Genomic DNA, 27,897 nt, shown 5'->3' with positions numbered 1-27,897 from the left:
AATCTTACTCTTACAGAGATTGGTGGTAATGGTTTGAGAATACTTCTGGGTCAGAGCAGAACCAAACTGTGTGCCACTGACAACTGGGTAGAATACAACTCACAGTAAAACTTCTTTCCTATGTAGCATTTCCCTTTGATGTATATTTGTCTTTGTTTTGGACCTGTGCACTGCTGACCTGAAATCTTAACTTGCGTCACTGTCTATACAACAGAGTTCAAAGCCCTTCATCTTTGGATAGCTGGCAAATGCTTTGGCAGCAGATGTTTCCGAATGGGTGAGAGATTAAGAACAAACAATCCAGCAGCATTAATCTTTGCCCATATTTTTAGTAATAGCTCTGAACCCATCCTAACTTTTCTCACCAGTGAGCCCTGAATTGACTTTAATTCATCACGTGGCCACATATACAGTGTTGCTTAGTATTGTTTCTGGCTATAGCATTTCAAGCACTGTTTGTCTATGTGTGCCATATTTTACATATATTCACCTAAACATGGTGCCATTGGGCTTATTGAGCTTTTTGCATTACAGTCGTACCTTGGATCCCGAATGCCTTGTTGAGTCAAATGTTTTGGCTTCTGAACGCTGCAAACCCGCAAGTGAGTGTTCTGGTTTGCAAATGTTCTTTGGAACCCAAATGTCCAACGCAGCTTCTGATTGCAGGAGCTTCCTACAGCCAATCAGAAGCCGCGCCTTGGTTTCCAAATGTTTTGGAAGTCGAATGGACTTCCGGAACAGATTCCGTTAGACTTCTGAGTTACGACTGTATACATATTTGGGCAATCTACAGTGTTGAGAATTAGAAATCCTAGGATTGCTGATGGGGAGGATCATTTAATACAGATTTTACACTGTTTACGATCAATCACAGTAGTGAAAAATATTTGTTCACAGATGCATGAACTATAATGGAATTTCTATTGCTCAGTCTGTCCAAATATTACTCGAACATTGTAAGACAGCAGGCTTGATACTTGTGGTTCACATGTGGTGGAAATAAAATATATAGCTTTGAAGTTTAGCAGACAAATCTTGATGCAATAAGAAGTTCATTTATCATGAGTCTTGATGCTGCTATGACCTCCCAGAAATTCATGGTTGATGGGAGCAATACTACAGCAAGATATGTGGGGAAGAACAGGATTAGGATCCAGTAGATCTCTGGCAGAGTTTTGCCATGTTAACTTCCCCCTCCTTGTTCCTGCCAGAAATATTTTATTCCACAGGCTAAAACCAGCAACCCTGCAATTTAAAAAATACAGGAGGTCAGTCTACTTGTACCCATTTCTGAATATTTGTACCCATTTCTTCGTCACTAGATTTTAGCTTGACATAAGGCACTACATTCTCAAAATAAATTGGTGGCAAAATCATCAAAGAAGCTTGTCACAGCATGCTTGGCTTTCATTGGAATGCCACACTGAGAGATTCCCTAAGGATACAGTTAATGTTGACACTTAGGTGTTCCTACTTGACAGTGTACATAATTAAGGGAAATATGGTGCCAAGTTCCATCTTTCTGTACTTCATACAACATTGCTTGGTGCTTTGATGCTCATGGGTGAGCATGTTTTGCACAGTGAGGTTTGACGTCTTTCCCTTTCCTACTACAGGTTAGTTGCCAATTTCCATAGTGTCCAGTGTAAACTCAGGAGAGCTAGTTCTTCCTTTCCATTGCAAGTCATCAAATGATGTACATCCACCTCCAAACATGAGAGAAAATTTGAAAAAAGCTGCTAATTTGGAAGAAAGGCCTGTTGAACTTTGCTTCCTCTTTAGTAGGCATGCGAAGATTGCACTGAGACTCAAACCCAATGGATTTTGATTTCATTACAATTTGGTTTTGATGTCAAGCAATTTTTAGCCACCTTCCTCACAACTGGCTAGAAGCTTACCTGAGACATTTAGTCCAAAATTCCATGGGCTGAACATAGTAGCTCATGGACAATGTGTGATTCGCTCCTACTACAAGGATTCTTTCTCAATTTGATTTTTAGGTTGTGAAAGAACTGTGGAAATGTTGGTCATTGGACTTGGAGGGTAAGTGAATGGGTAGTTGGTTAAAATCCAGTTTTGCTTTAGATCAAGGATGGGGAACCTGGGACACTCCTGATGATCATGGAATCATAGAATTGTAGAGTTAGAAGAGATCACAAGGGTCATCTAGTCCAACTCCCTGCAGTGCAGGAATCTTTTTGTCCAACGTGGGACTCGAACCCACAATCCTCAGATTACAGTAACAGTCTCATGCCCTGCTAACTGAGCTATGATGCTTGAGTACAACTCCTACCACCCCTGGCCATTGGCCATGCTGGCCGGGGCAGATAGAATCTAGCCTCACACATTTGGGGGGTCCCATTATTGCCTTAGGTGTTTAGATCTACTCAATAGCTGAGTGGAGTAATTTGCTTTTTGTGTGCTATTACTGCTTTGTGATCACTTTTCAGGACGGTGGGAAAAACATAGTTCTATTACTGCAGGCTTGTCCAAAGTCCATTTCGGGGGCCTAATAGTTTACTTCCTGGGGTAAAATCCTAACCTCAACAACTTCAATCCTAAAAAAAGCTCAACAATTACAATCCTAAAAATATGTTAACTTTGGTCAACCCTCAACCCTCATGGCCCTTCACTTCATCAAATCTGGCCCTCTGAAAAAAGTTTGGCTACCACTGTATTACAGTTTTGCTGGTGCTAACCTTGATGGGGGGGAGGGAAGAATTGCTACTTGGCACTTCTTGTTCCTGTCTCTTCTGTGCGGGGTGTACAATAGCTAAAATGGGCCTATGACACTCATGCAGTTGAAAATACTTGAATGTTTGCAAAAGGTATAGTAACTGAGGTGGGTGGAAGGGAGGTAACTGATTCTTTTTTCTAGTTTCAAAAGACTTTTGAGTTCTGGGGAAATGACTCCTCGCAAATAGGAATTTTGGAGGGAAGATACTATGATTCCCTGCAACAACTGAGTAGCCATTTTGCATTTATCATGCAAAAGGTAACAAAAAAAGTTGTCTGAGATGATGATAAATGTGCCTTTGGCCATTATAGCATATGCTATCTGAAAACATTAAAATAACTAGGTAAATGCATTTGCCAAGTTACAATGTAGATACTATAGTAAACAAATCTATGTGTACTGCAGGGACGCGGACTTATAAAAAATATTGGGGGGGGGCCGGGAAAGCTCATGAATAATAAATAAGCTCATGAATATGCAAATAAAGTGGCGCCGCCTCCTTGTGAGCGAATAGGGGAGAGCGTGCTGCGCCTATTAATCAGATCCGAAGGAAATTGGGTGGAGCTTTTGCTCGGGAGGGAGGGCAGGAGGCATGCAGCCCGACCCTGTGCATTTTGGGCTGGGGGAGGGGCGGCGATGGCGCTCTGCTGGAGGGGCGCCGGAGATTATTGGGGGGGCGGAGCCCCCCAAACGAATTTTTGAGGGGGCTCGGGCCCCCTCAAGCCCCATGGAGTCGGCGCCTATGGTGTACTGGTTTATCAAAATGATGTTATTATGTACTGTATAGTCTGCTACTTTGTAATCTGCTACAGTTCTGTCTTTCTTTTCTTCCAATCTCCAATTCAGTATAACAAATGGAGGGAAAACAACTCTGGCAAAAAGGCTTAAGAAACAGCTTCCAAACTGTACTATACTCTCTCAAGATGACTATTTTAAGGTAAACAATTAAAGGGACTTTATGAGTTAAAGTAGAACATCTCCAGGTTAGAAGCAGAATACAGTGTGCTTCCAAATGTTCAAGAAAAAGAATGTTATGGGATGCGCTATGGGATGATTCTTGTGTATTCTGAACAGCTTCCTGTATTTTCAACTTGCCATCTTGTATTTGTATTTTTATCATTTCTGTTTTTGAACTTTATCATCCTGGTCCATGCTGATTTTAGTTGGATTTAAATAATACTCTACTTTTTAATAACAGGAATGTGCATGCATGCACATTCTCAAAACTTACAGGATTTGGAGTTACAGTGGTACCTCAGGTTAAGTACCTAATTCGTTCCGGAGGTCCGTACTTAACCTGAAACTGTTCTTAACCTGAAGCACCACTTTAGCTAATGGGGCCTCTTGCTGCCGCCGCGCCGCCGGAGCCCGATTTCTGTTCTCATCCTGAAGCAAAGTTCTTAACCGGAAGCACTATTTCTGGGTTAACGGAGTCTGTAACCTGAAGCGTATGTAACCTGTGGTACCACTGTACTTAGTATAGTATTATCAGGAAGTTTACTGTTTGTTCTGACTTGAAATGTCTTGCTGTGTTCATTTAAAATTCTGAACAGTTCTGGCTGCTGCTGCCTCTCACATTATTTGCCTTCCTATGCAGTGGCCCAATTTCAATTGTGTTGTTGCCATCTACCCCTAAAATTGCTGACTCCAGTACAGCTATGTATGATAAGAAGTCTAAATTCCCTTTCCCCCTTCAAATTGCCTCAACAATGCTAATGATATTGTTGTTGGTTTTTCTAGCCAGAATCTGAAGTGGCTGTAGATGACCATGGATTTTTGCAGTATGATGGTTAGTAGACTCAATACTTTTTTAAAGTCTGAGTTTTGAAAGCATCAAAGTAAGCAAAATTGTAATATTCAAAGAACCACTCCATTTCCAGCGAACATTTGTCTCTACAAATATTTTTGTATTTTTATTTTTGACTAGATATTTCTTCTTAAAATAGCAAAAGTGGCATGCTTGATGCCTTCAACACACACACACACACACACACACACACACACACACACACGAGAATGGAAACAGGATAAGCAGGAAAGAGTTCCAGTGGTTGAACAACTATGCAGCGAAGTGTTAAATCAAGCAATTCAAAAAATGGATTACTATATATGAAGCAAGCTGCTATGCAGAAGGCAAAAATACCATTTATGCAGCCCAGATGTTGATTCCAGTGGACTGACTTTTTTTTTAAGCTTGTAGTCATATCTGTCAATGTTTCCCTTTTTTAAAGGGAAATTCCCTTATTCCGAATAGGATTCCTTGCAAGAAAAGGGAAAAGTTGACAGCTATGCTTGTAGTATGTCAATAAATGGACAGCAGCGAGGAGTCATTGCTGACAGTAATAGATGGAAGGTTTTAAGTTAGTGAATTCTAATAAATAGGAAGTGCATCGCAGCATCTTGGGAAAATCCTGGGATTCTGCAGGAGTGTGACATCTGAATGAACGGGCTTTCACTTTCAAAATCAAGCAATTTGGTACTAGCAGGAAAATTCTACTTAACAAGAGACAGCAAAAGGGGATAGGAAGAGTAGATGCGTAAGGTATCTTTTTGATGTATCAGTTTTGGGTGAAAATATGTTGTTGCCGTCTCTTGGTGCCTCCTAATTCAACTGCAAAGGCTTGATTGCCTAACTGGATTCTCAGCTCCATTTGAAGTTTGGGGATTTCTTCAAGTAGCAGTTTTGCGGAACTAGTCACAAATACATGCAAAGCATCTCCACAAATCAGTAATAGTGAACTCAGCTAAAACCGAGCAGGCATCTGGCTCAGTAACAGTTTAAACTGCACAACTATTTCCATATGATCAGTGCTATCTGGGCAAGATAATAAGTGAACTTTGGAGTTAGTCAGATAATGCATTTTCTTGTTCGGGCATTGCAGGAAACTTTTCCCCCTTTGTATTTCAAGTTAAGTTTAAACCAAACAGTGACATCTAGTGCATAAAAAAGTTCAAAATGAAGCTTGTTGGCTAACTTCCTCCACCCAGCTATTGCAGAATTAACTGTAACCGGACATCCTGTGTGTTTGTGTGTGGACCATGTTCCTAGCAGCTAATCTTTCTTGATGAAAAGAGGCGCTGATATTCCACTCCAAATCTATAATTCATTATACAAATTCTTACAAGTACAGTCCACCTATACCAAACCAAAAACATTGTGTTCTCTTGGTATTGAATGGAAGCTATTTATCTGCCCTCTTTCCCTCCTCTGTTCTTTGTTCAATCACTTCATTTCCCACTCTTTGAATCTTCCTTTCAAAACAACTATGCCTGTTTTGAGAAAACTTCACAGATTTAGGAACTGGAGCACAATCATTTGATCTCTTTGCTGTTCCTCTATACTCCAAGCACTTCTCATTGGCACAGCCCTGGTTTCTCTCTCCAACTATTACCGTTCTTGATTAACAACCATAAAATGCTCAAATTTTAGTTTATGCGACCGCTGCCAATACTGACTCCCAATGAAAATGAAAACAGCTACATTGCAATAGAATGTTTTTCCATTCTTTTAATTATATACCTCTAGCATTTTATTTTGCAGACTGTAATTGTTGCCTTTAATTTAAAGATAACATTGTCTCTTCTAGTACTTGATGCCCTGCATATGGAAAAAATGGTGGCAGACATACGCTCTTGGATGACAAACCTGCAAGACTCTGCATTGACAAGGCCACTGCATGATAATCAAAAGGGCGTAAAAGACACTCATGTCTTAATTGTTGAGGGCTTCCTTCTGTACAACTACAAGTAAGCAAGCTTAGCATGTTAAAGTAAAAATAATGCATACTGAATAAGCACATCTTACTTGCTTCTTTATTATTACAGGCCTCTCAGTGATATATGGAATAAAAAGTATTTCATAACAATTCCTTATGAAGAATGCAAGAAGAGAAGAAGGTACTGTGTTCTGAAAATCCTTGCCCAATATTATACTGTACTCTTTATTCATAGCTGCATGTTCCCACACCTACATACTGCAATCTAATAAGGGAACTGCAAAGCAGATAACCAGCTCCATTCCCAGTTTGTTTTTTAAAAATAAACTTTTTCAGTTTTAGAATTACACAATTTGGAACAATGCACTGTAATTTTGAACAATAAAAAATAATGATGATGATGTCTTGCAAAATCCTGGAACTGTATTATATCTCCAGGGAAATCACAGGTTCCAACACCACAAGTTCCTGTAAATCAGAGCCTCAAAATCTGGCAAAGAGACAGGTAAAGGCAGATTCTCTCTGCCCAGTCTGTGCTTTCATGCCACTAGCAAAGTCATTTGGAAACAAGCATGGAGTCAGTGCAACAAACTTGGCAACTTAAATGCTTTTAACTTTGTACTGACTTGTGGTCTAAGAGAATGCTATGGTTTTTTTTAAAAAAAAATACATTTATATCCCCTTTTTTCCAAGGAGTGCAACATGGTGTATACACTTCTCCCCCTATGAGGTATGCATTCGGGTGTTTAAAGCCCTCTAATTGTTATCTATATCATTTGAACAATTTTGATCTCTGTGTATTTTTAGCTATAAGGAAACCATTAGTGCTGGTGTGCTAGCAAGTGGTGCCTTACTTGACACCAGAGGCCTTCGTTTCAAGCAGGCAAACTTTCTGTTTCTATATATTAAGACTTGTTGTTACAAATAAAGCTAACATTGTTGCAGTACACAAACTGAAGAAAGAGCGTGCTGCTCTTCTACCCTGTACTGTACTAGGCACTGCAATAAGCGAGTTTTGTTTTGCTTTGTAATGATTAGGTCTTTTCTCCAGGTTATAAATGCATGCCTTAATAATCTAGACTTTGGGTTTTCATTGAAAGAGCCCAACACAGTACGCTTACTCCAGCAAGGCTTCTTTGAATTCAGTGGGGCTTAGTCCAAAATAGATCTATACAGAAGTGTAGCCTTGCGTTTCAATTTTTAAAACCATAGGTACATTGAGTCATAAGTCATAAAAGAAAGCAGTAGCGCTCATTTAAAATAATCATTTTCTAGATTAGGCTGTAAGCCCAGTTTAATAGCACATTCTACCTCACAATGTACAATAGTGTTTCTAAAAAATCAACTTGCAATTAAAGCTTTTGGAGGATGCTTCGTGTCCCTGAATACATTAGGAAAATAGGAATCTGCCTTATACTGACTGAGTCAGACCATTGGTCTAGCTAGCTGACGGACAGCCGCTCTCCAGGGTTTCAGGTGGGGGAAATTCTCAGCTCTACTTGGAGGTGCCAGGGAATAAACCCAAGAACTTTTACATTCAAAGCATATGCTACATCACTGCGATACATCAGGACATGTATTAGTCTACCAGGACACAGGCTTGCTAAGGCTTTACTAAGGGTCTGAGGTCCTGTCCAGTACACCTGAGGAGGCGGCGGCTGTCACAAAATCAAAATCTGTGTTAGTAAAGTGGGTTAGAGGAATTTGCACCAAGTCTTTGGTATTGGACACTTTGAGATTAAGTGTTTTCCTGAGTTTGAAGAAAGTACTGAAGAAACATTTTATTAAGAAGTTACCATGTTAATTAAAGATATAAATATTCTGTCAGCAGTAGATCAGTCCACTAGAGGCTTTTGATATTTTTGGATATAAATTCTTGTTAAGCAAGATGTTTGAGTAAAGCTTCTGTTCTTATATAGCACACGAATTTATAACCCACCAGACCCACCTGGATACTTCGATGGACATGTATGGCCAATGTATCTGAAACATAAGAGAGAAATGGAAGAAAACGAAACTGGCATCGGTATGGCAAACACATTTAGATATAATATATACAGTGGTACCTCTGGATGTGAACGGGATCTGCTCCAGAGCCCTGTTTGCATCCTGAGCAGAATGCAACCAACGTCTGCGTGGGTCACGATTCGCCGCTTCTGCGCATGCCATCATTTTGAGCATATGCGCATGCGGCGAAACCCGGAAGTAATGCGTTACGTTACTTCTGGGTCGCCGCGAAGCACAACCCGAAAACGCTCAACCTGAAGCAACTTCTGTATGACTGTACATGTAGCTCATTCAAGTAGAGAATGCTTGCAAAAGTAGTGATATTACCTAGTTCAGGTTCAAAGGACTGGCTTTGTTGGTAGGGGTGGATTTTGAACTTTCAAATTTCAGCAGTGCCCTGTGCAAGGCCAAAATTTGGTGCCTCCCCACCTCTTGCTTTCTGTTTTGCTCAATTCACGACAGGCTCCCCTACCCCTTACTCATGATCAACGTGTGTGACTATGTATAAGCATGACACCGGGAAATAGATAGATTCAAACAAGGAAACGGCATGAGAGAGCTGGAGAGTCCTCATGAGGAGACCCTCCCCAGAGCCTGAAGAGGACCTCAGTGAGGCTGGAGGAAGCCCCAAAGAGACTGGAGGTGCAGTGGGACTTTGTTTAGGCTGCTCAGCCTCCCCACCTAGACACTTACACGTGTAGTAGCCGCATTTCTGCACAGACTCCAGCCGGCCCCAGAGCTTCTAGTTGAAGAGAGTTGTGTGGAGAAGGTGAGAGTTGGAAAGCAGGAAAAAACAGGTCTTTTTTGACAGTGCTCCCTACTTACAGAATTTTCACATACGTGAGTGGGGGCTTAGAACGTAACCCCTGCTTAAGGGGGGTTATCTGTCATAGTTATGATGCCCTGTAGCACCCCCTAGGCTCAGCGCCCAGTGAGGCAAAACTGGTTGCACTGCCCTAAATCCATCTCTTTTGTCAGAACGCTTCAGCATCTGTCTCATGGTAAACGTGGATGGGAAAGTGTGGGTATCTGAAGATGGATATTTAAAAAACAAAATAAAATTCTCTGTTAAATTCTCTGCTAAGCATGTGTACTCAGAGGTAAGTTCAGTTGAGTTTACTGGTAATTACTCCCTGGTAATGCATAAGATAGGGACTTTAGGCATCCTTTGCACTGTTAGTGTATATGTTTGTCTGCAGCTTTTTAAAAATTCACCTAAAAAAAGCCAGTACAGTGGTGCCTCACAAGATGAAAATAATTCGTTCCGCGAGTCTTTTCGTCTTGCGATGTTTTTCGTCTTGCGAAGCACGGTCCGTCGCAACTGCGCCTCTTCAAGCGGCTTTAAGAAAAAAGCGCAAGACGTTTTCATCTTGCGAAGCAAGCCCATAGGGAAATTCGTCTAGCGAAGCAACGCAAAAACGGAAAACCCTTTCGTCTAGCGAGTTTTTCGTCTTGCGAGGCATTCGTCTTGTGGGGCACCACTGTACATAAAGCTTATGTGAGTTGTGAATGCAATGTGGGTTGCACTGGAAGGTAGCCTATTGAAAATTTCTGGCTGTACTGAAGATGTTTTGACTACTTCACTGCTCCTCTTGCAGTTTATCTGGATGGAACTCAATCACAGGAAGACCTTTATTCAAGGCTATACAATGATATAACACAAGAACTGGAAAAGTCAAGTAAGTAGCTAGTGGAAAGTTGGTCTGAGTATTAGACCAACCTGCTCCTTCAGAGGGAGTACAACTCCCATCTAGGGCAGGCTGCCTGTCTGATTCGCAGAAATAGGAATCTCCAAGCCAGGAGGGATTCAATCTAACTTAATTTGATGATATAACCTTTTTGTGATTCTGTCCAACTTGACATCTAAAAAATCTATAAAAACTAATGAGTGATTATAAAGAAGCTATAGCCCAGTGTTTGTGAATGTGTGTGTTTTTTCTATTCCAACCTTTCAGATGATCGTGGTGCTATTGTGCATGTATAAAGCCTTGGCCTCGATGAGAGCAATAACAAACCTCATACATGAATATTTTAATATGTTCTGGCTAAAACAATGTTTTAAGAAGCTAACTGAAGCCCTTCCAAAGCAGCAGTGAACCGAGAGCATATGTGACATTCTCATGGATATGCTTTCCAGCTAGTTTATTTGGAGTTACTGTTCTTTTGCAATGGTGCCATCCATTTGGAATCAAAACCTTAAAACTTTCAGAGTTTACTAAGAATGTTTGGACAGAAGAGAAATTATGTATCGTCGCATAGATGCTTTCTTCCAGGTGCAGTCTCTTCTCCTTGCTTAATGCAATAGTGAACCTAGCCACATCCACTGTCCTTTTCCTCCAACATAACAAAGGGGCAAACTTTCTATTACCCTACCTGCACCTCAGTGTTTTCCACTCTACTCTCCTGAATGCATCCTTTGTGATACATCTGTTCCTCCAATGTGAGTGGCATTGCAAGCAAGGCATCCTTCAGTGGAGCATCAGGATACTTTTGTAAGGCTTGGTAACTTAAATATATTTTAGATATCTAAAATCTGCTTGCAGGAAGCTGATTTTTTTATTACAAAACAATCTTGTTTAATAAAAAAATTAATCAATTCTGAATTACAGGCAAGTTGTCATGATACATAACCTTATTGATTTTATTAAAAGGGGGAAACAATTACAGTAGAATGTAGTGAACTCTTTTTAGCACTGTCAGATACTTGGCAACCTCATACACCATTGATAAGGGGTAAGAGAAATGACAATTATCTTCTCCGCAAGGCTGCCTAAAATCATACATAGTTTATAACTATGGGAGTCTATGAAAGAGACCAAGTCAAGTACATTACAAAAAAATCAAGAGAAACAAGCACCGGTCTTCATATACTTGTTTCTTAAATTGGTAGTGGCTAAAATATGCTCTGATGGAAATAGGGCTGATCATTTAATGATTCCCCATCCCCTTGAATTCTGAATAGAGGCCAATAGGTATTTACCAATAGGTTCCACAAGGTTCAGCCCCAAGTCTGCAAAATGCGTTTTGCAATAGCTAATTATTTTTTCTTTTGCTAGTCCTGACGTATTTTGTAGCATAGTAAGAATATATATATATATATTTAAAAAACATAATACACAGATTGGTGGTTGGTATATGGTAGGACCAGCATTCTAGTGGCAGAGCAGTGGAGTCTGTTACAGCCATAATACATTCTGTTCCCTCTTCCTATATGTACATAGTGGGATGCTGTTGTCATTAGGAAAAATTTAGGTATCTCGCATTAAAATAACAAGGACTGCAGCAGCTGTAGCTAGATAGATATTTTATTTATTTCATAAAATTTATACACTGCTTGATTGTAGAAAAAACCAAGTGGATACTATTAAATACACATATACACACCAATTAACTTTCTCAGCTTTAGATGAAGGAAAATACATCACAATTTCCCCCAGAGGCCTATAATGCTTCTGTATCCAAAGCAGCTTTGGGAATCCATCCATTCGCACGACACTTTACTTGCTCGTGGACTTACCCCGGGCGCGCTTTTGGCCGCAGAGACCTTCCAGTTCCACAGGGTGGGATTTCAGGGCCGGTCCCCCCCCCTCGCCCGGCCCCTTCCGCGGGGCCTCGATCTCTGCGGCGGCGGCTGCCGAGGCCCCGCTTCTTCCCTCGCGGAAGGTTCCCGTGCAGCCAGATGGTGGGCCCGCCAGGGAGGGAGCCGGGCGAGCCTGGTTCGCGGCGCCCGCTTCGCCTCAGCATCGCTCCCCGCCCTGAGGGAGCCGCACGACGTAGGCCGCTCGACCCCCGCCTGCAGAGGCGGCCCTCGACTCGCGAGCGCGTCGGGCGGCTCGTATCTTCCCGCGAGAATTCGTTGGGGCGAAGGGAGGGAGCCTCGCGGCGCCACGCGCTTGCGCAGTCCCGGAGATCTTTCTGCGCGTGCGCGCGGCCTGAGGCGGGAGGAGGAGCCGGCGCCGCCGTGCGGGCGTGAGGCGGCGGGTGGCGATGCTGACGGCGGGCGCGCCCCTATGAAGCAGGAAGCGCGCGCCAGGAGCGTCAGCCGTTGGGCGTCGGGAGGAAGAGGGATGTCGGCCGCCGCCGCCGCCGCGTGCGCTCTGTCCCGGAAAAGGCAGCTGCAGCCGGCGGGGAGGGCGATGCGCCGGGGGGGCCGGCGGAGCGGGCCCGGCGGAGAGGCCGAGGAGGCGCCGCGGGACGGGGAAGCGGCGCAGCAGGCTCCGCAGACACAGCCGGCGGCGGAGGGCGGAAAAGAGGCGGCGGAGGAGGAGGAGTTGGAGAGGGAGCACTTCCGCAGAATCATCAACGCCTTCCGTTACTACGGGTAACCGGCTCCCCCCCCCCCGGCTGGGCCTCTGGCTCTCGAGTAGCGCCCGCCGGATCCACTGGCTGCCCAAGAAGCGCGCCAGAGGGCGGTGGCGCCGCCATCCCATAGTACCAGGGGGTGGCTCCTCCCAAGGAACCCCGAGAGCTGCTTCAGGATGGAGGAGCAGCAGAGAACTTGCAGCAGCTTCTCCAAACTAAAAAGTTGCCACGAGTGTTTGAGGGGAAGTCGTGATGCTTAACCTGGGATAAAGTGGGAGCAGGGTAAATAAAGCAGCTAGTTCTGGATATTAGAGGCAGGTTGGCAAGCACCCTTGTGAGATAATGGGAATATAATTTAGCACACCTAATTAACAATAGGATCAAAATATCTTCAATAGAGGCACTTGCGATTTGACTTGTGCACCAAAAAGCTTGAATTAAAGTACCCGCCTTATTGTTTGTGCCATGCTAACAGTAAATACTTGTGTGGGTCTCCTTGTTTCAACTTCAGACATCAGACTGGGAGGATGCATCCAGACAAAAATAAGTGTAGCTTTTCCAAAGCTTGCTACATAAACACCTAATAGAATTCTAATGAATACAAATGTTTCTTTATCTTACAGATTAAATAGTTCTTTTGGTTCTGTTCGGCCTCTCAGTATTCAGTCCCTTGGTAGTTCCTGTCATTCATTGGGTGGTGCTGGGCAACTCCTATTATCTTGGCCTTGGCAATTGGTGTCTCTCAAGCATATGAAACAAAAAAAGTTAAACCAACAGTACGTGGCAACCCATAACAATTCCATAATAATTATTGGGAGAGCACCAAAGTAAGACCTTCAGTTTTCCATGGCTAGGGTAAAGAGCTGTATCTTGAGCAACTGATGGAGGCTTTAAAGAGATGGTGCTGTGTGTGCCACTTTTTTTGGGGGGGGGGGTAACTAATAAGAAAGCTGTCACAAGCTGCAACTCCTGTGAACTTATGAGAGTAGTGGAATATATTTTTTAATAATATTTTATTAGTTTCCACAAAAAACAACAAAATAATTACATTAAAACCCACCATAAAATAAAACATTTATAACAACTATATACTCAATCATTATTAAATTCACTTTGTGGGATTACTTGAATCCTCTGACTTCCCTCTATCCTTCCCTTGGTTCCTTTGAATTATCTTCATTCATGCATGTCTATAAAATCTTTATCTCATAGTTACCTCCAAATTTAAACATTGTCTATCACATTACAAGTGGCTTTTTTAAAAAAAATCCTGCTAATATATTAACTTGCATACATTGCTTATGCAATAAAAAATTCCCATTCTTTTTTATATCTGTTGTCATCTTGATTTCTAAGTTTCCCAGTTACTTTTGTCATTTCCGCATACTCTTTTAACTTAGTTTGCCAATCTTCCTTGGTAGGGACTACTTCCTTCCCGTGTTAAGCTAGCAATATCCGCGCTGCCGTTGTCGCATACATGAACAAATGATTGTATTCTTTAGGTAGATCCATTACTGTAATACCTAATAAGAAAGCTTCTGGTTTTTAAACAAAAGTTACTTTAAACATTTTTTTCAATTCATTATATATCATTTCTCAAATTTTAAAAATAACCTTACAACGCCACCACATATGGTAAAATGTACCTTCTGCTTCTTTACATTTCCATCACTTACTTTCCCTTGTTTTATACAATTTAACCAATTTAGCCAGTGTTAAATACCACCTATACATCATTTTCATATAGCTCTCTTTAAGTAAGGTACAGGCCTTAAATTTTATATCATTCTTCCATGTCTTTCCCAATCTGTCATCTGCATATTATGTCCCACATAATTTGTCCACTTTATCATAACACACTTGACCTCTTCATTCTTAGTTTCCTATTGCAACAACATATTCCATATTTTTGATAATTTAATACCACTTTCTATTATTTTTATCTGGAAATTTGAAATTGCATAGGTGAATCCTTTCTTTTTACCATGTTTTAATACTTCATTTACAGTGGAGACTCCGGATACGAACTTAATTCGTTATGGGGGTCCGTGCGCAGCCCAAAAAGTCAGCAACAAGAGGTGCCGCTTCTGTGCATGCGTGTGATAGAGCACTTCTGCGCATGCTCAGAAGCGGCGCCTCTTGTTTCCGACTTTTCATGTTGCGCACGGACCACCAGAACGAGCGCTTCTGTGCATGTGCGTGCGGCGAAAGGGTTTGCTCCATTTGCAACCTGAAAATTATGTTACCCGAAGGTAACGTAACCTGAGGTACCACTGTAATTGGAAATATAGTGGCCAGTCTGTTCCCTTTCATTTTTTTTCTATGTAGGACTTTATTATAATATGATTTACAAACAGTTAGGGTTCTTTGCCTGAAAATCCTTCACAGAATGACAAACCAATAATTTTGTCTCTCTAGAAAGGAAGCGGGATAAACTGCTTGCCAGAACAGCTTTTCTTCTTTACCTTTGGATGACCCTCACTTTCTGATTTCAACTTAAGTTCCTAGTCATTCAGGGCTTGATATGTTAACAGACTCTTGAATTGGGCTCAGTAGCTTACTGGCAGCCAGTGGAGTGCTGGTGTTTATTTTAGGTTTCAGAAGCTGTAACGTCTTATGGTAAGAATGAGAACCACTTCACATATCAATAAAATGGGGACTAGGATGCGCCAGTGCCATGTCTTATAGCTTGTTAGAGTGACACTTCTCTTTTTAAAATTTTGTATCCCGTTCATCCACACTGCAGAAATCATTGTATGGACACACACACTGTACTAGGGCTAGCACCTGTCTGCAGTCAAAGCTTTTTATAGCTGTATTTATTGTATTTATTATATTATATTATATTTATTATATTATATTATATTATGTGTGTATTTGTATGATAATGATCAGTGCACTTGACCAATACTCAACATATTTCACTCCCAACATTCAAAGGAATAAGGAATATAGTTAAATCATCCACTTAAATCCATAGGACCTTAACAGGGCAGTGCTTTATTGGGAGAATCTGAGGTGTAGAAAAAGCCAGAGTCCTGCTGCCTCACACTGCCCAATGCACAAGGGCAAATCACGGGAACAGGAGGGCTTTGGAGCCAGTTTCCCTAATATGACCCCAGGACACTCCCTCCCATTACACAAGATGTTTCAGTGCCTGCAATAGAGAAATTTGGAGGGTGGACCTCTGAAGTTCCACTCTGTTCTGACTCCTGGGATGCTCTTCCAAGAACAGGACTACATTCTGAATTAGATAGTTTTGATTTAATTGTTGCTGCATATGTTTGCTTTGGTTGCATGGTGGGATGTACAGAACTCATGTATTTCTTATACAAGTAACTATATAAATGTAAAATTAAAAATGGTCCCAAAGTAGGAATCCTCAGTGGGTTTACAATACTGATATAGAACTTCAGTTTAATTTTGTTTATATTTGTTTCTGATGTTCATTCTGGTTTTTGTTTTTTTTTAATTCTAGCATTAATATGCATGAAAGAGTCAATCGTGCAGAAAGACAGTTCAGATCCCTTCCAGCCATTCAACAGAAATTGCTTCCTCAGTTCCTTCCTCATCTTGACAAGATTCGGAAATGTATTGACCATAATCAAGGAATCTTGCAGACAGTTGTGAATGACTGCACACACATGTTTGAAAATAAAGAATATGGTGATGATGTATGTATAAATTGTACTTCAATACCAACTATTTGTCACTTCCCCTCTTTTATCAGTTTTATTTATTATCTCATCATAAATGTGTGTTTTCTTTTCTATAATTAATGTATGTTTTATAGAGGGATGGGGAACCTGTACCCTTCCATATCTTGTTGGACTCTTAACTTCTGTCATTCTCAGCTAGCGTGTTCAATGGCAAGAAATAACGTTAGAAACTCAGATGTATAATCTAATCGCCAAATGGCACCTCAAACCTAGATTATGGTTGCTGCAATGGAATGTCTAGGTGCCATTTTTTTTAACAATGAAGTTTATTGATGTTGTTGCTAATGTCATTTCTGTACCGCTTTAGATTTTAAATAACAAATCTCAACGCAGTTGACAACACATTAAAACATCAAATGAAACCAGAATAAAACAAATTCAAGCTTCAAGTAAAATATCTCAGATCTAAGAGACATTTTGCTAACCCAGTTGCCAACCTGGCATCCAGAGACCTCCATGAGGTTGCAATTGGACCTCCGCCAGTTGCATAACACACCTGGCTAGTTTCTAACACTGGTAAGAAATTATGCGAATTGGAGTCCAACAAAATCAGGAGGGCCACAGGTCCTCTTTCCCTATTATGCTGGGTTAATCAGTTATGAATATTATTCTTGTTCCTTGATACATATTAAATCATTTGATTAGACCACTTGATGGTTGTGTCCAGCGTTAGTAACTATATTTTTACAGTTGAATATGCATAAAATTTCAGTCTTTGTAAATTAACTATTATTGCACATTTATTGTATCATTTGGGCTGTATCACTTACCTCATAATTCATTTTAAATGCTTCTTTTCCTTGCAGAGCTTTTCTTTGATTTCACAGACTACATATAATTTTAAATGGCTCAAGTTCAAACTTCTCAGTGAAGTCTCGCAGTGTGTGGAAGAAGCCCTCACTGAGATAAAATATGCAGTTTCCATGCTAGCTTAGCCTTCCACAAGCATTACTAGTCCATATATAGTTTCCACAGGCCAATTTGCCCATATTTCTCTGTTCTCAACCAGTTTAGAAAGGCCTCTGCTTGTTTGCCTAGAACAGACTCTTACTTGCCATATGTAGTGAAGTAAGGGGCTATTTATGTCTATGTTTACCCCCACATCTTTCCTATTTCACTTAATAAATGTCTTTCTTTCTATAAAGAAGTATATTCAGAGAATGGTATGCTAAGGGTAGATGTGATGTTTTCGCGCTTACTTCATTTATGATTCAGTTATTCAGATAGATGAGCCTGGAGGTGAGAAGGAAAAGGCATATCAACTAACTGCCCAACAGTGTAGCATTGTGAATAACAATTGTTGATTTTCTGGTTTTACACTTTTCTCAGGAAAATGGAAAAATTACACCAGCTTCAACTTTTGATATGGATAAATTAAAGTCCACCTTGAAGCAATTTGTAAGAGACTGGAGTGAAACTGGGAAACCAGAGAGAGATTCCTGCTATCAGCCAATCATTAATGAAATTGTAAAGAACTTTCCAAAAGACAGATGGTAAATCATTTTTTAAAGATGTATTTGAAAGGAAGGTATGCACAAGAATGCATTTGTTGCCAATGATCTTTAAACTGGGGAAAAACTATAAAATACTGTTAGAATTGATCTTTGAAAATGTCCATGTTAGCTGCACAAGGAGAAGTTATAATAAACTTTGGCACGCCTTACTAATATGATTTTGCTCAAAATGTTAAGGTTCAGCAGTTCAAAATTATGGCTGCACAGACAACACTCCAATTAGGTTGGATTAGCACCAAGAAAACTTAATGCATACTATTTATATTTTATCATGTGGAAGAACATGTTAGATATAAAAGTCTGATTTGGCTAATATTTTGATGTAGAGTTCTACAATCAGAAGGACTTAATGGCTATCTAATCTAGTCCTCTTTTCTAAAATAGAATAAGTACAGTGTACCACAAGTGGAGAACAGATACACTATTGGAAGATATTTATATCATCAGTATCTAAATAAATATTGCAGGAGATGAAGCTACACATTGGAGGAGAAGCTGAAAGCGATCCTTAAAGCAAAATAGAATAATTAAAGAAACACTATAATTCACATTTCCATAAATGTGAGGTCTGATTACACTGGTTATAAATAGCTAGCAATATTATAGCATTGGTTTCCTTACAGAATCAAAATGGCATTTCAGTCATGATTAAGAGTGCCTCTTCTAAGTTGTCACTTGGCTCTCTTGACAGAATTCCATTTACAACAATGGTGGGCTAGTCCGAAATAACCAGCCATCTCCAATCTCAATTTTAACTTAGCTTGCAGTCAGTGTTGCTGCATTACCTAACAAACAAGAGTTTTAAAGAAGATAAACGCTCAAAAGCTCATTCAAAATATAACATGAATACCCTTCCCTTGTTAGATTCAAGGCATTCAAGAATGTCTTCAATTGTAGAAAAATATACGGTAAGTTTTTATACATCTAAATAAAAAGGTGTTTTGCTTTGTTCTAAATAATCACATTCTCCCCCAGCTTAGTTGAAAATGGAATGTTTCCAAATATTTGGTAATTTAAGTTGTGCAGAAATGCTTATAGATGAAGATCAGCATTGTACATTTTCTGTCTTCCTACAATGTACTCTTTTTGTTGTTGTTGTTCTATTTTATAAATTTACTGAAATTTGACCTTTCTGGCCTACACTAATGTCCTGTTAAAACTGTTTGTACACAGTTAATAGTAAATCTATAGTAAATAGTTTTACAAATAATGTAACTTATTTATATTATACTGGTAAATAAGCTGGATTGAAAGTGGAAATAAGTTTAAGGCTTCTTTTTTTGAAACTCTTGAATTTGTAATGAAATTAGAAAATTAGAAAAGATGTAGATGTTTTATACAAAACAGTCCTGTGCATGTTTGCCTAAGTAAGACGCATGGTCTTCAGTGGGACTTATTATCTAGTATGTGTGTTTAGGATAGCATCCTTAAAACATCCTTTGATCAGGATGGCCAGTGGTTAGGAATGATGGAGATGCAGTCCTGCAACATTTTGGGGACACCATGTTGGCTGCAGGTAACTTAAAACATGCCTCCAAAGACAATAATCAAATGTTTAAACTACTTTCAGGACTTTGGGATACAAGTAAAGTATTTGTGTTTGCAACAGATTAGCAGGGTATTGTTAGGTATTGTTAAGACTTGCAACTGAATAAGATTTGTCTTGGTGGTTTATAGAATAAGAATGATTATTTGAGAAGTCATCCATCAGAGCTAATTGTGTAGGTAAAATCCAAACAGCAGCAGTAAAAATACATTTACTGTAATCGGCTGAAAGTCATAATGTAGTGACAAAGGTCCCACTACACTTTAGTATAGCCTTACTGAACCTGGTACTCTGTAGATGTTTTGGACTACAATTCCCATCACTCCAGCCAGCACAGCCATATAATGCTGGGGCTGCTGAAAGTTTATAGTTGTAGTCCAAAACCTCTGGAGTGCAAGAAGTTGCTGAAGGCTGCTTTACTACAATCTGTGTTCAAAGAAACAATGGCTTCTCCCCCTTTTGAAAATGAAGCCAGTAGTCAGAACATTCAGGTCCTTTGTGGGACAGAGAACAGAAAGAAAGAAAGCACTGAAATTCACGTAGGAGGAGATCTGGAGATACTAGGTAAATATAAACCAAATTTAATATTACTTATCTGCTAAATAATGTGCTAATTTGGGAAATGGCACAAATTATCCATATAAATGTGATCAAACACCTGCAATATGTAAAAACCCTTGACAGGGCTATTCATTCTGTCAAATATGTTTATTAAAGGATTAACAATTATTTTTGTTGTGTTACAGGGATCTCTCCAAAGTTAATATCCTGGTACCTGGTGCTGGGCTAGGTAGATTGGCCTGGGAAATAGCTATGCTTGGTTATACTTGTCAAGGAAATGAATGGAGCCTCTTTATGCTCTTTTCTTCTAATTTTGTACTCAACAGGTACTTAAACTTGTTTTCAGTTGTTGGTTGCTTCTTTATACATGTAGTTCTGTATTTATATCTCTGCTTTGGCCAATGTCAGACTTCTTTAAACCACAATTTCCCATTATTTTTGAATTGGGAAACTGTTGATCAATCCATGCTTATTAACTACGAAATGATAATGGTTTCCTATCCAGGTTAATAAGCAGAGGTTAAACTACAGTTCTCCAGAGCTTGGAAGAAATAACTGGAAACTATGTAATGTGTAAGCAACCCACCATATCAGCGTGAAAACTGGGAGCGCAAGGAGAGGAGGACAGGAGCAGGGCAAGGAGGGAGGATATAGGCATGTAGTTCATTCTAGGGTCCATCCTTTTATCAGCCAAAATCCATTATGTCTGGATCAAGCTCCTGTGTGTACATGTTTATAAATCAATAGACGGAACTGCTAAAAACATGAAATTGAAAAACATTTTATACTTTATTCATTTATGTACATAATTTATACCGTGACTTGAAAAAAATACTAAGTTGGTCCCTGGCCTTAGGCTCACAGTCTAAAAAGACATGACACACAAGGAAAAAGCAATAGGAGGGAGGAGGGGAAAATAAAGTTAAATCTTGGGGAGGGCGTATAACTTCAGGTATGAATCTGTACACACATAGTTATAATAATTTGAATAATTTGAAGATAGGTTCATAAGGAGGAAGCATGCTGGAGAACTGCATTACCTGCAAGCTATCAAAACTTTAATTTAAAAAAATGTTAATAGGCTTAACAACTAACAAAAATTAAAGCTAACCTCAATCTATTGCTTTAAGAATCTTAGAATTTACTACATTTTGAGAGGTAGAACCAGACTTTTAAATGGTGAATGGTTTGTCTGATTGCTTCTTTTGTAACTCTTTATAATATCTTGTTAATGAATAATGGACCTTCAGGATGATGTTAAATTAACTACCTCTAAAATGCAGATTGACACTCCCTATCAACTTGTGTTACTGAAAGTCAAACTAAAAATTTTAAGCTTTGCAATTTTTACAAGATTCTTTTGTGAGTGGCAAGGTGAAATTGTTGTTTTGATAATCATATGTTACAGATGCTCTGAAACTAATTCATACAAACTATATCCCTGGATACATCAGTTTAGCAATAACAAGAGATCTGCTGATCAGATACAGCCAGTTTATTTCCCTGATGTTGATCCTCACAGTCTTCCTCCTGATGCAAACTTTTCTATGACAGCGGGAGATTTTCAAGAAATCTACTCTGAGTGTAGTAAGTAAGAAAAAGATAACTAATATGCCTATCCTTAAGAGAAAAACTGTAAAACAAAACTGATTATGTGACAGATACTACTGTGTTTTATTAAGTATTTTAATGCAAAGAAAAATCAGTCCTTATGTTGTAAAATAATTTTCTACTTCTTATTTTTTTTTAAAAAAACTTTAATATGCCTTCCCCTGTAAGTTTATCTTCTTTAAATGTTTGTTTCCACTGATTCAAAAGTTAAGAAGGTGAAATTGTTTACTAGAAGTTACTAGAAACATGCACAGATTGTTGTTTTTAGTTAACTGACTTGCTACAGAGGTTGTAACTGAAGATTAGGTGTCACCTATTCCTCACTGAGAGTAAGCAGGGCATATTCAGTAAGCAGTGAACACTTGTTCTTAACCTCTCGATGAGAGGCTGCAGCTAGAATCACCGCTGATCTTAGAAAATTTGGGCTGCCTTTGCTGTGCATTTTCATGTCCTAGACCAGCTCTCTTGTCTGAATACAAAGTCCATCTAATACCGAGGTCTAGAAGTCAAATTAATATTTTGTAAAAGGGACTTTGCTTCAAGATTACTTCTAAATGATTTACTTCTGTATCATTGGCAGTATTAGCATATCATTTGAAACCATGGTTTAGTGTAGAGGTTACCAATCATTTTGGCTCATTGAACTTAAGAATGTAAGAGGAGCCTTCTGGATCAGGCGAGTGGCCAGTCTAGTCCCACACCCCATTCTCACAGTGGCCAGCCAGATGCCTGTGCGAAACCTGAAACCTGGACATGGAACAACAGCATTCTGCCCACCTGCAGTTCCCAGCAGTGATAGCCTTTCTGATAGCCTTTCTCTCCATGAATTTGATGTGCAAATGTGGCATTTTTGTACAACTAGAGGGAGTTTTTTGGCCAGGGCTAGCCAACATGCCTTCCCCCCAAGATTTGAACTACTGTTCCCATCAGTTTAATGGGCCGTTGGTCAGGGATGATGAGAGTTAATGCTGAAAATATCTGGAAGACAACCATGTTGGCTATCTTTGTCTTAGGCCCAACGGAACAAAAAGCAATAAAAAGTGAGTAATAATGTGAGATCGCCTCAATTTCTTTTGGAGGCATGAATATATGGTTCAGTTATGTGTGACTCCCCCACTCCCTGCAAAAAAGCTGCTCCTCTGGAACACTGATGCACTTCAAAGGGTTGCAGCTGGGGAAGGAAGATGGAGAGGGAGGAACCTCCACTAAGCCAGGGGAAGTGCTTTTCTGAAAGTATCTCTCAGTTCCAAACGTGCAGGTAACAATGAGCAATAAAATACTTAAAGCTAGATTACTTTCTGTCTTTATACAGATATATGGGACTGCATAGCAACCTGCTTCTTCATAGACACGGCACATAATGTCATAGACTACATTGACACAATATGGAAAATACTTAAACCAGGAGGAATATGGATCAATTTAGGTAACTTGCTATTTTGTTGAGTAATTGTAGCAGAAAAAACTAACGTTAGAACTAGAGTTTGTACAACTAAGGAGAAAAACTCAGCTTGATCTGTACTTCTTGAACTAAGTGGATTTTAAATATTAGACTTTTTCTCTTTTAATGCCAATCCTTTTCGTCAAAATTTTCTCTAAAATTGGACCCACACAGATTCAACAAAAAGGATGCCAATGAGCATATGAGGTTTGGACTTGTTTGTTCCATCCCGCAGGGGTTGGGGACCCATTCAGATAGTCTGCTCCTGGAGACTAATGGAATCCAATGGATTTCTGATTCCTCTGTGGGATTCTTTTGGTGGATAGAGTGGGCCAAGCTTAAAGGTTCTGCTGTTACTATATGAAGCCCTAAGCAATTTGGAATCAGCCTACTTGAGAGACTTTCCTCTCTGTTATTGACCTGCCGGGTCACAGAGATCATCTGAAGAGTTCTTCCACCATCCAGGTGTTGTTATATGCTCCTGGGGTCTTTTTGGGGGTTATTCAGAGCAGGGCCTTTAGTAAGGTGGCACCCTCTGTGGGAAACATTCTTTCGAGAGCCAGTGTGGTGTAGTGGTTAAGAGCGGTCGTCTCGTAATCTCGGGAACCGGGTTCGCGTCTCTGCTCCTCCACATGCAGCTGCTGGGTGACCTTGGGCTAGTCACACTTCTCTGAAGTCTCAGCCCCACTCACCTCACAGAGTGTTTGTTGTGGGGGAGGAAGGGAAAGGAGAACGTTAGCCGCTTTGAGACTCCTTAAAGGGAGTGAAAGGTGGGATATCAAATCCAAACTCTTCTTCTTCTTCTGCAGACATTCACTGATGATTTTCAGGTTTTTTAAAATAAACATCTTTGTTTATACAAGTCTTCCAGAGGAGTGACAGCAGCCACATTTTTTATTTTGACCATGGTGGATTCCACTAGCTTTTCATAGTCTGTGTTTCTTAAAAAAATCATACCCTGCTTTGGAATTTTTTTAAATGTTAAGTAGTTTATAAGTATAAATAAAACAATTAAAAACAAAATCTAGATTTATAATGTAGTATTAAGATGCATTCAGTTCTGTCCTTGATCTACAGTAGTTGTTTTAGGGTTGGCAGAATTTATGAGTGTGTATCCGATACATTTGACAAGTTAATTTTACCGACCTTTTATTGTATCATAGGTCCTCTTCTTTACCATTTTGAAAATTTAGCAAATGAATTATCTATTGAGTTAAGCTATGAAGATATAAAAAGTGTTATATTGCAATATGGATTCCGTATAGAGGTAAGTATTTTTCTTTTATATTAGCACACTAAGAATAATCTAAAACATTCACTATTAGATTTCAGATAGTGCCCCACCAAATTTTGCCTTCCGTCAGCCCTGTGTCAATAAGATGCGCTTTCAGTCATCACAAATACTAATGCTGGTATTGGGTGTTCAAGTGCCGCAAAACACCGCAGCCCAAAATAAGGTAGTGCTTTCTGCATAATGGATGCAGCTGCTTTATCCATATTATGCTGGTGTTGAAATATCTGGGCTGGCTGCCTGTTAGCTACCAAGCCAAGTTCCAGGTTTTGTTGTAGAAATTTAAAGTCCTAAAAAAACTTGGGACCAGGATTTTTTAGTGTTCCCGTATCTTTTTTATCCTCATTATTGCCCTGCTATTTGTTGTTTTAAAATAATAAAACAATTTGGCTTTTGATGTATTGCTGCCTTTTAATCTTTGGGTTAGATCCAAATTTAGTCACACATATTTCATTGGGTTTCATTGATTTCATTGGGTCTGTGCTAAGCATGGCTAAGTCTGGATCCATACAAACATAAGAAGAGTAGGCCGGGGCAATGTATCAATACATTGCTCAGGGCTGGTGTGAGGGGCAGACTGTGAAACTGACGTCGCTCCTGTGTCCCTCTGCTACCCGTGCTGCTGGCAGTAAAGGGACTCTGCTTTCAACATTGGGCTGCTGGTAGTAAAGGGACTCGGGAGCAAACAGCAGGGACATTGAGCCTCGCCCAGCTGAGGAGTGGGAACTTACTCGCCCCCCCCCCCCCAGCTGAGTAATGCAAACAAGTTGTGTTGTCCCAGCCCTCAGGGTGCTGGGGTGGAAGCACCTCTGTTCCTGCAGTGAGAGCTGCGGCAGTTTCACCCCACACCTCGCAGGCTGGGCCAAAGCAGCTTCTTGTTTCAGCACTGTGCTGTATCACCAGATCCGTGATATTTGGCTGGTGATACAATGCGATATTGAAAATCTGACATTGCCCAGCCCTCAAGAAGTGCCTGCTGGATCAGGCCAAAGGCCCATTTAGTCCAGTATCCTGTTCTCACAGTGGCCAACCAGGTACTTGTGCGAAATCAGGGAGCAGAACAAGAGCTGAAGAAAACATTTCCTTTTTATATATTTATATTTCATTTGTTTTTGTACCTATTGGGAATTCTATTGAAGGGAGGTATACAGTGAGGGGAGAAAGTATTTGATCCCCTGCTAAATTTGCCCATTTGCCCCCTGATCTTGCATGGAGCCCTAGACTGAGGGAGGTTGACGTTTTGTTTTCCTTCCATTTGCAAATTATTGCACCAACTGTTGTCACCTTCTCACCAAGCTGCTTGGCAATAGTCTTGTAGCCCACTCCAGCCTTGTGCAGGTCTACAATCTTGTCCTTGACATCCTTGGACAGCTCTTTGGTCCTGGTCCTGGTGGCTACTTTGGAATCTGATGGATTGATTGCTTCTGTTGACAGGTGTCTTTTGTACAGGTACTGTAACGAGCTGGGATTACAGGTACGACCTCTCCCTTACAGCAGGTGCTTCTAATCTCAGCTCATTACATACAGTGGAAATACCAGGTAGCCTGACATCTGGCTGGTTGATAGGGGATAAAAAAAACTTCCTTCACTCATTATAATGCACATCAGTCTCTGACTTTTGTCCTCTGAGTTTCTGGGGGGTTTCCCTGTTGTTATTCTGTCTCTCACAGCTACAATAAACTTACCATTAAACTTATGGACTGGTCATTTTTCGTCAGGGGGCAAATTTAGCAGGGGATCAAATACTCCCCCCTCACTGTATTAATTTCTATAATAGCAGTAATAATAACATATATGAATGAAATGCCCTACAAGGGTTTTCAAGAAAGTCTTGTTTATTTTCAGGTGGAGAATGAATCTGTTTTGACCACATACACTGTGAATGAGCTATCTATGATGAAATATTACTATGAATGTGTGATGTTTGTGGTTAGGAAACCAGGAAGCAGTGTCTGAAGTGGATTATCCAGGAAGAAAAATGCACAGTGGCTTCTGGAATTATGACTGAACACAACCTCATATCAGTGGTGCCTTTTTATCCATCACAGAATGTAGCTCTGTTGTCTATTTTTTTAATCTATCCTATAATCTCCAGATGTGTACTTCTGGATATTTGTATCTGCGTAATGAACATAGAGAGCAAACACTCCTGTATCATTTCTTCAAATTCCGATTAATGTTTTTTTTTCTGACGGGTAATACTTTGCAAATACCATTATTAACACTTGCAGTTCTCTGTAAGGTATAAAATGGTCTACTTTAAGTTTTCTTTGAAATAATATCTAATGTCATATTGGATACACAATTCATTTTTTGTCCCATGTTGTACAGAAAACAAGACCACTCCTCATCTTAGCATATTTAACAACTATTTGGGTGACTTTACTCCCCATAGAAATTTTGATCTTCCGCAGTCTGATAAGCAGCATCATGTGAACTTGGTCTTCTACTGTAAAAATGTAAAGAGTTTATAAAAATAACACGTGCATTCACAAGAAAATTTTAACGTGAATCTGACTGATATTTGCGTCTGGTGCATTTTTAGATTTTTAAAAAAAATATATATATAAACAGTTATACTATTCTTCATGCCACTTTAAGCATTTGATGGGTAATTTGAAGTAGTATCTGGCTGCAGTCACTTAAAAAAAGAGAACTAAATTAAGACTTAACAGTAATGTTTGTACATTAGTACTTTGATCCCATTAAGGGTGTTCTAATTATGACGAAAATTGATGGGTTTAATGTCAGCTGTGGGTTTACTATTTTAAGAAATTATATTTTGGTGGCATTAACTACACAAAGTTAAACAAATATGGGCAGAGCAGTCCCAATCCACCACAGTAGTGGGGTTTTTTAGGTGCAGGTATTGCTTCACCCAGCTGTCCATATTCTGATGTACAGAACTTCCAATGGAGCCCACTTAAGGCACAGGGGAAAGCTACTCTTAGCAGTATTTGTATGGCTTTGGAGCTGGGATGCCAAAGATTCATGGGACCCTAAGCCTGTCCATCCAGCATCAACAGGCCTGGAGCTGATGCAAACAAAAAGAAAAGAAAAATTAGGAGTTTTCTTCCTGCTCCCCCCCCCCTTCTGCCCTAGCCAGTGCAAGCAGCAAGGCTCCAGATGGTTGGTGCTCCTACATTGTTGCTGCCTCCCAGCAGTTTGCATTTCTTTCTCAGTTACTGTTTTAGTATTAGCAGTTCTACTGAATCCACCTGCATTATGAGGCACATGTGAAGAAGCCAGCTGACATCTATGCTTATGAGCTACTGCCATTCAGCTTGTTAGCTATTCTTAACTGAATGTCATGCTAATCACCCACCTATTTACACACACATAATTGTTTCTGGAGTTATACCCCATTGATGTCCGATAGGCTGAGTTTCCAAATTGTGTACAGGTTTTCTTTAAGATTAATTATAGTTAGAATTACAACTTAAATTAATGAT

At 40.0% G+C, this 27,897-nt stretch overlaps 1 protein-coding gene across 1 annotated transcript; it reads left to right on the top strand.

Moving 5' to 3' along the window:
- The first annotated feature begins 310 nt into the window (after positions 1-310).
- Positions 311-26,945, top strand: CARNMT1 (carnosine N-methyltransferase 1). The gene is made up of 16 exons (XM_081213335.1): positions 311-602; positions 2,001-2,043; positions 3,584-3,674; positions 4,478-4,526; positions 6,325-6,484; positions 6,563-6,634; positions 8,373-8,479; positions 10,059-10,139; positions 12,001-12,781; positions 16,241-16,436; positions 17,811-17,974; positions 20,288-20,428; positions 21,511-21,689; positions 23,026-23,139; positions 24,318-24,421; positions 26,291-26,945. Exons 1-16 carry the CDS (start codon positions 497-499, stop codon positions 26,399-26,401), a joined length of 2,499 nt encoding a protein of 832 aa, XP_081069461.1. The 5' UTR covers positions 311-496; the 3' UTR covers positions 26,402-26,945.
- Positions 26,946-27,897: the final 952 nt, after the last annotated feature.

The sequence above is a fragment of the Podarcis bocagei genome (genome assembly GCF_964188305.1).
Source record: "Podarcis bocagei genome assembly, chromosome: 11".
Taxonomy (NCBI): Eukaryota; Metazoa; Chordata; class Lepidosauria; order Squamata; family Lacertidae; genus Podarcis; species Podarcis bocagei.
This window is presented reverse-complemented; position numbering and strand designations above follow the sequence as displayed.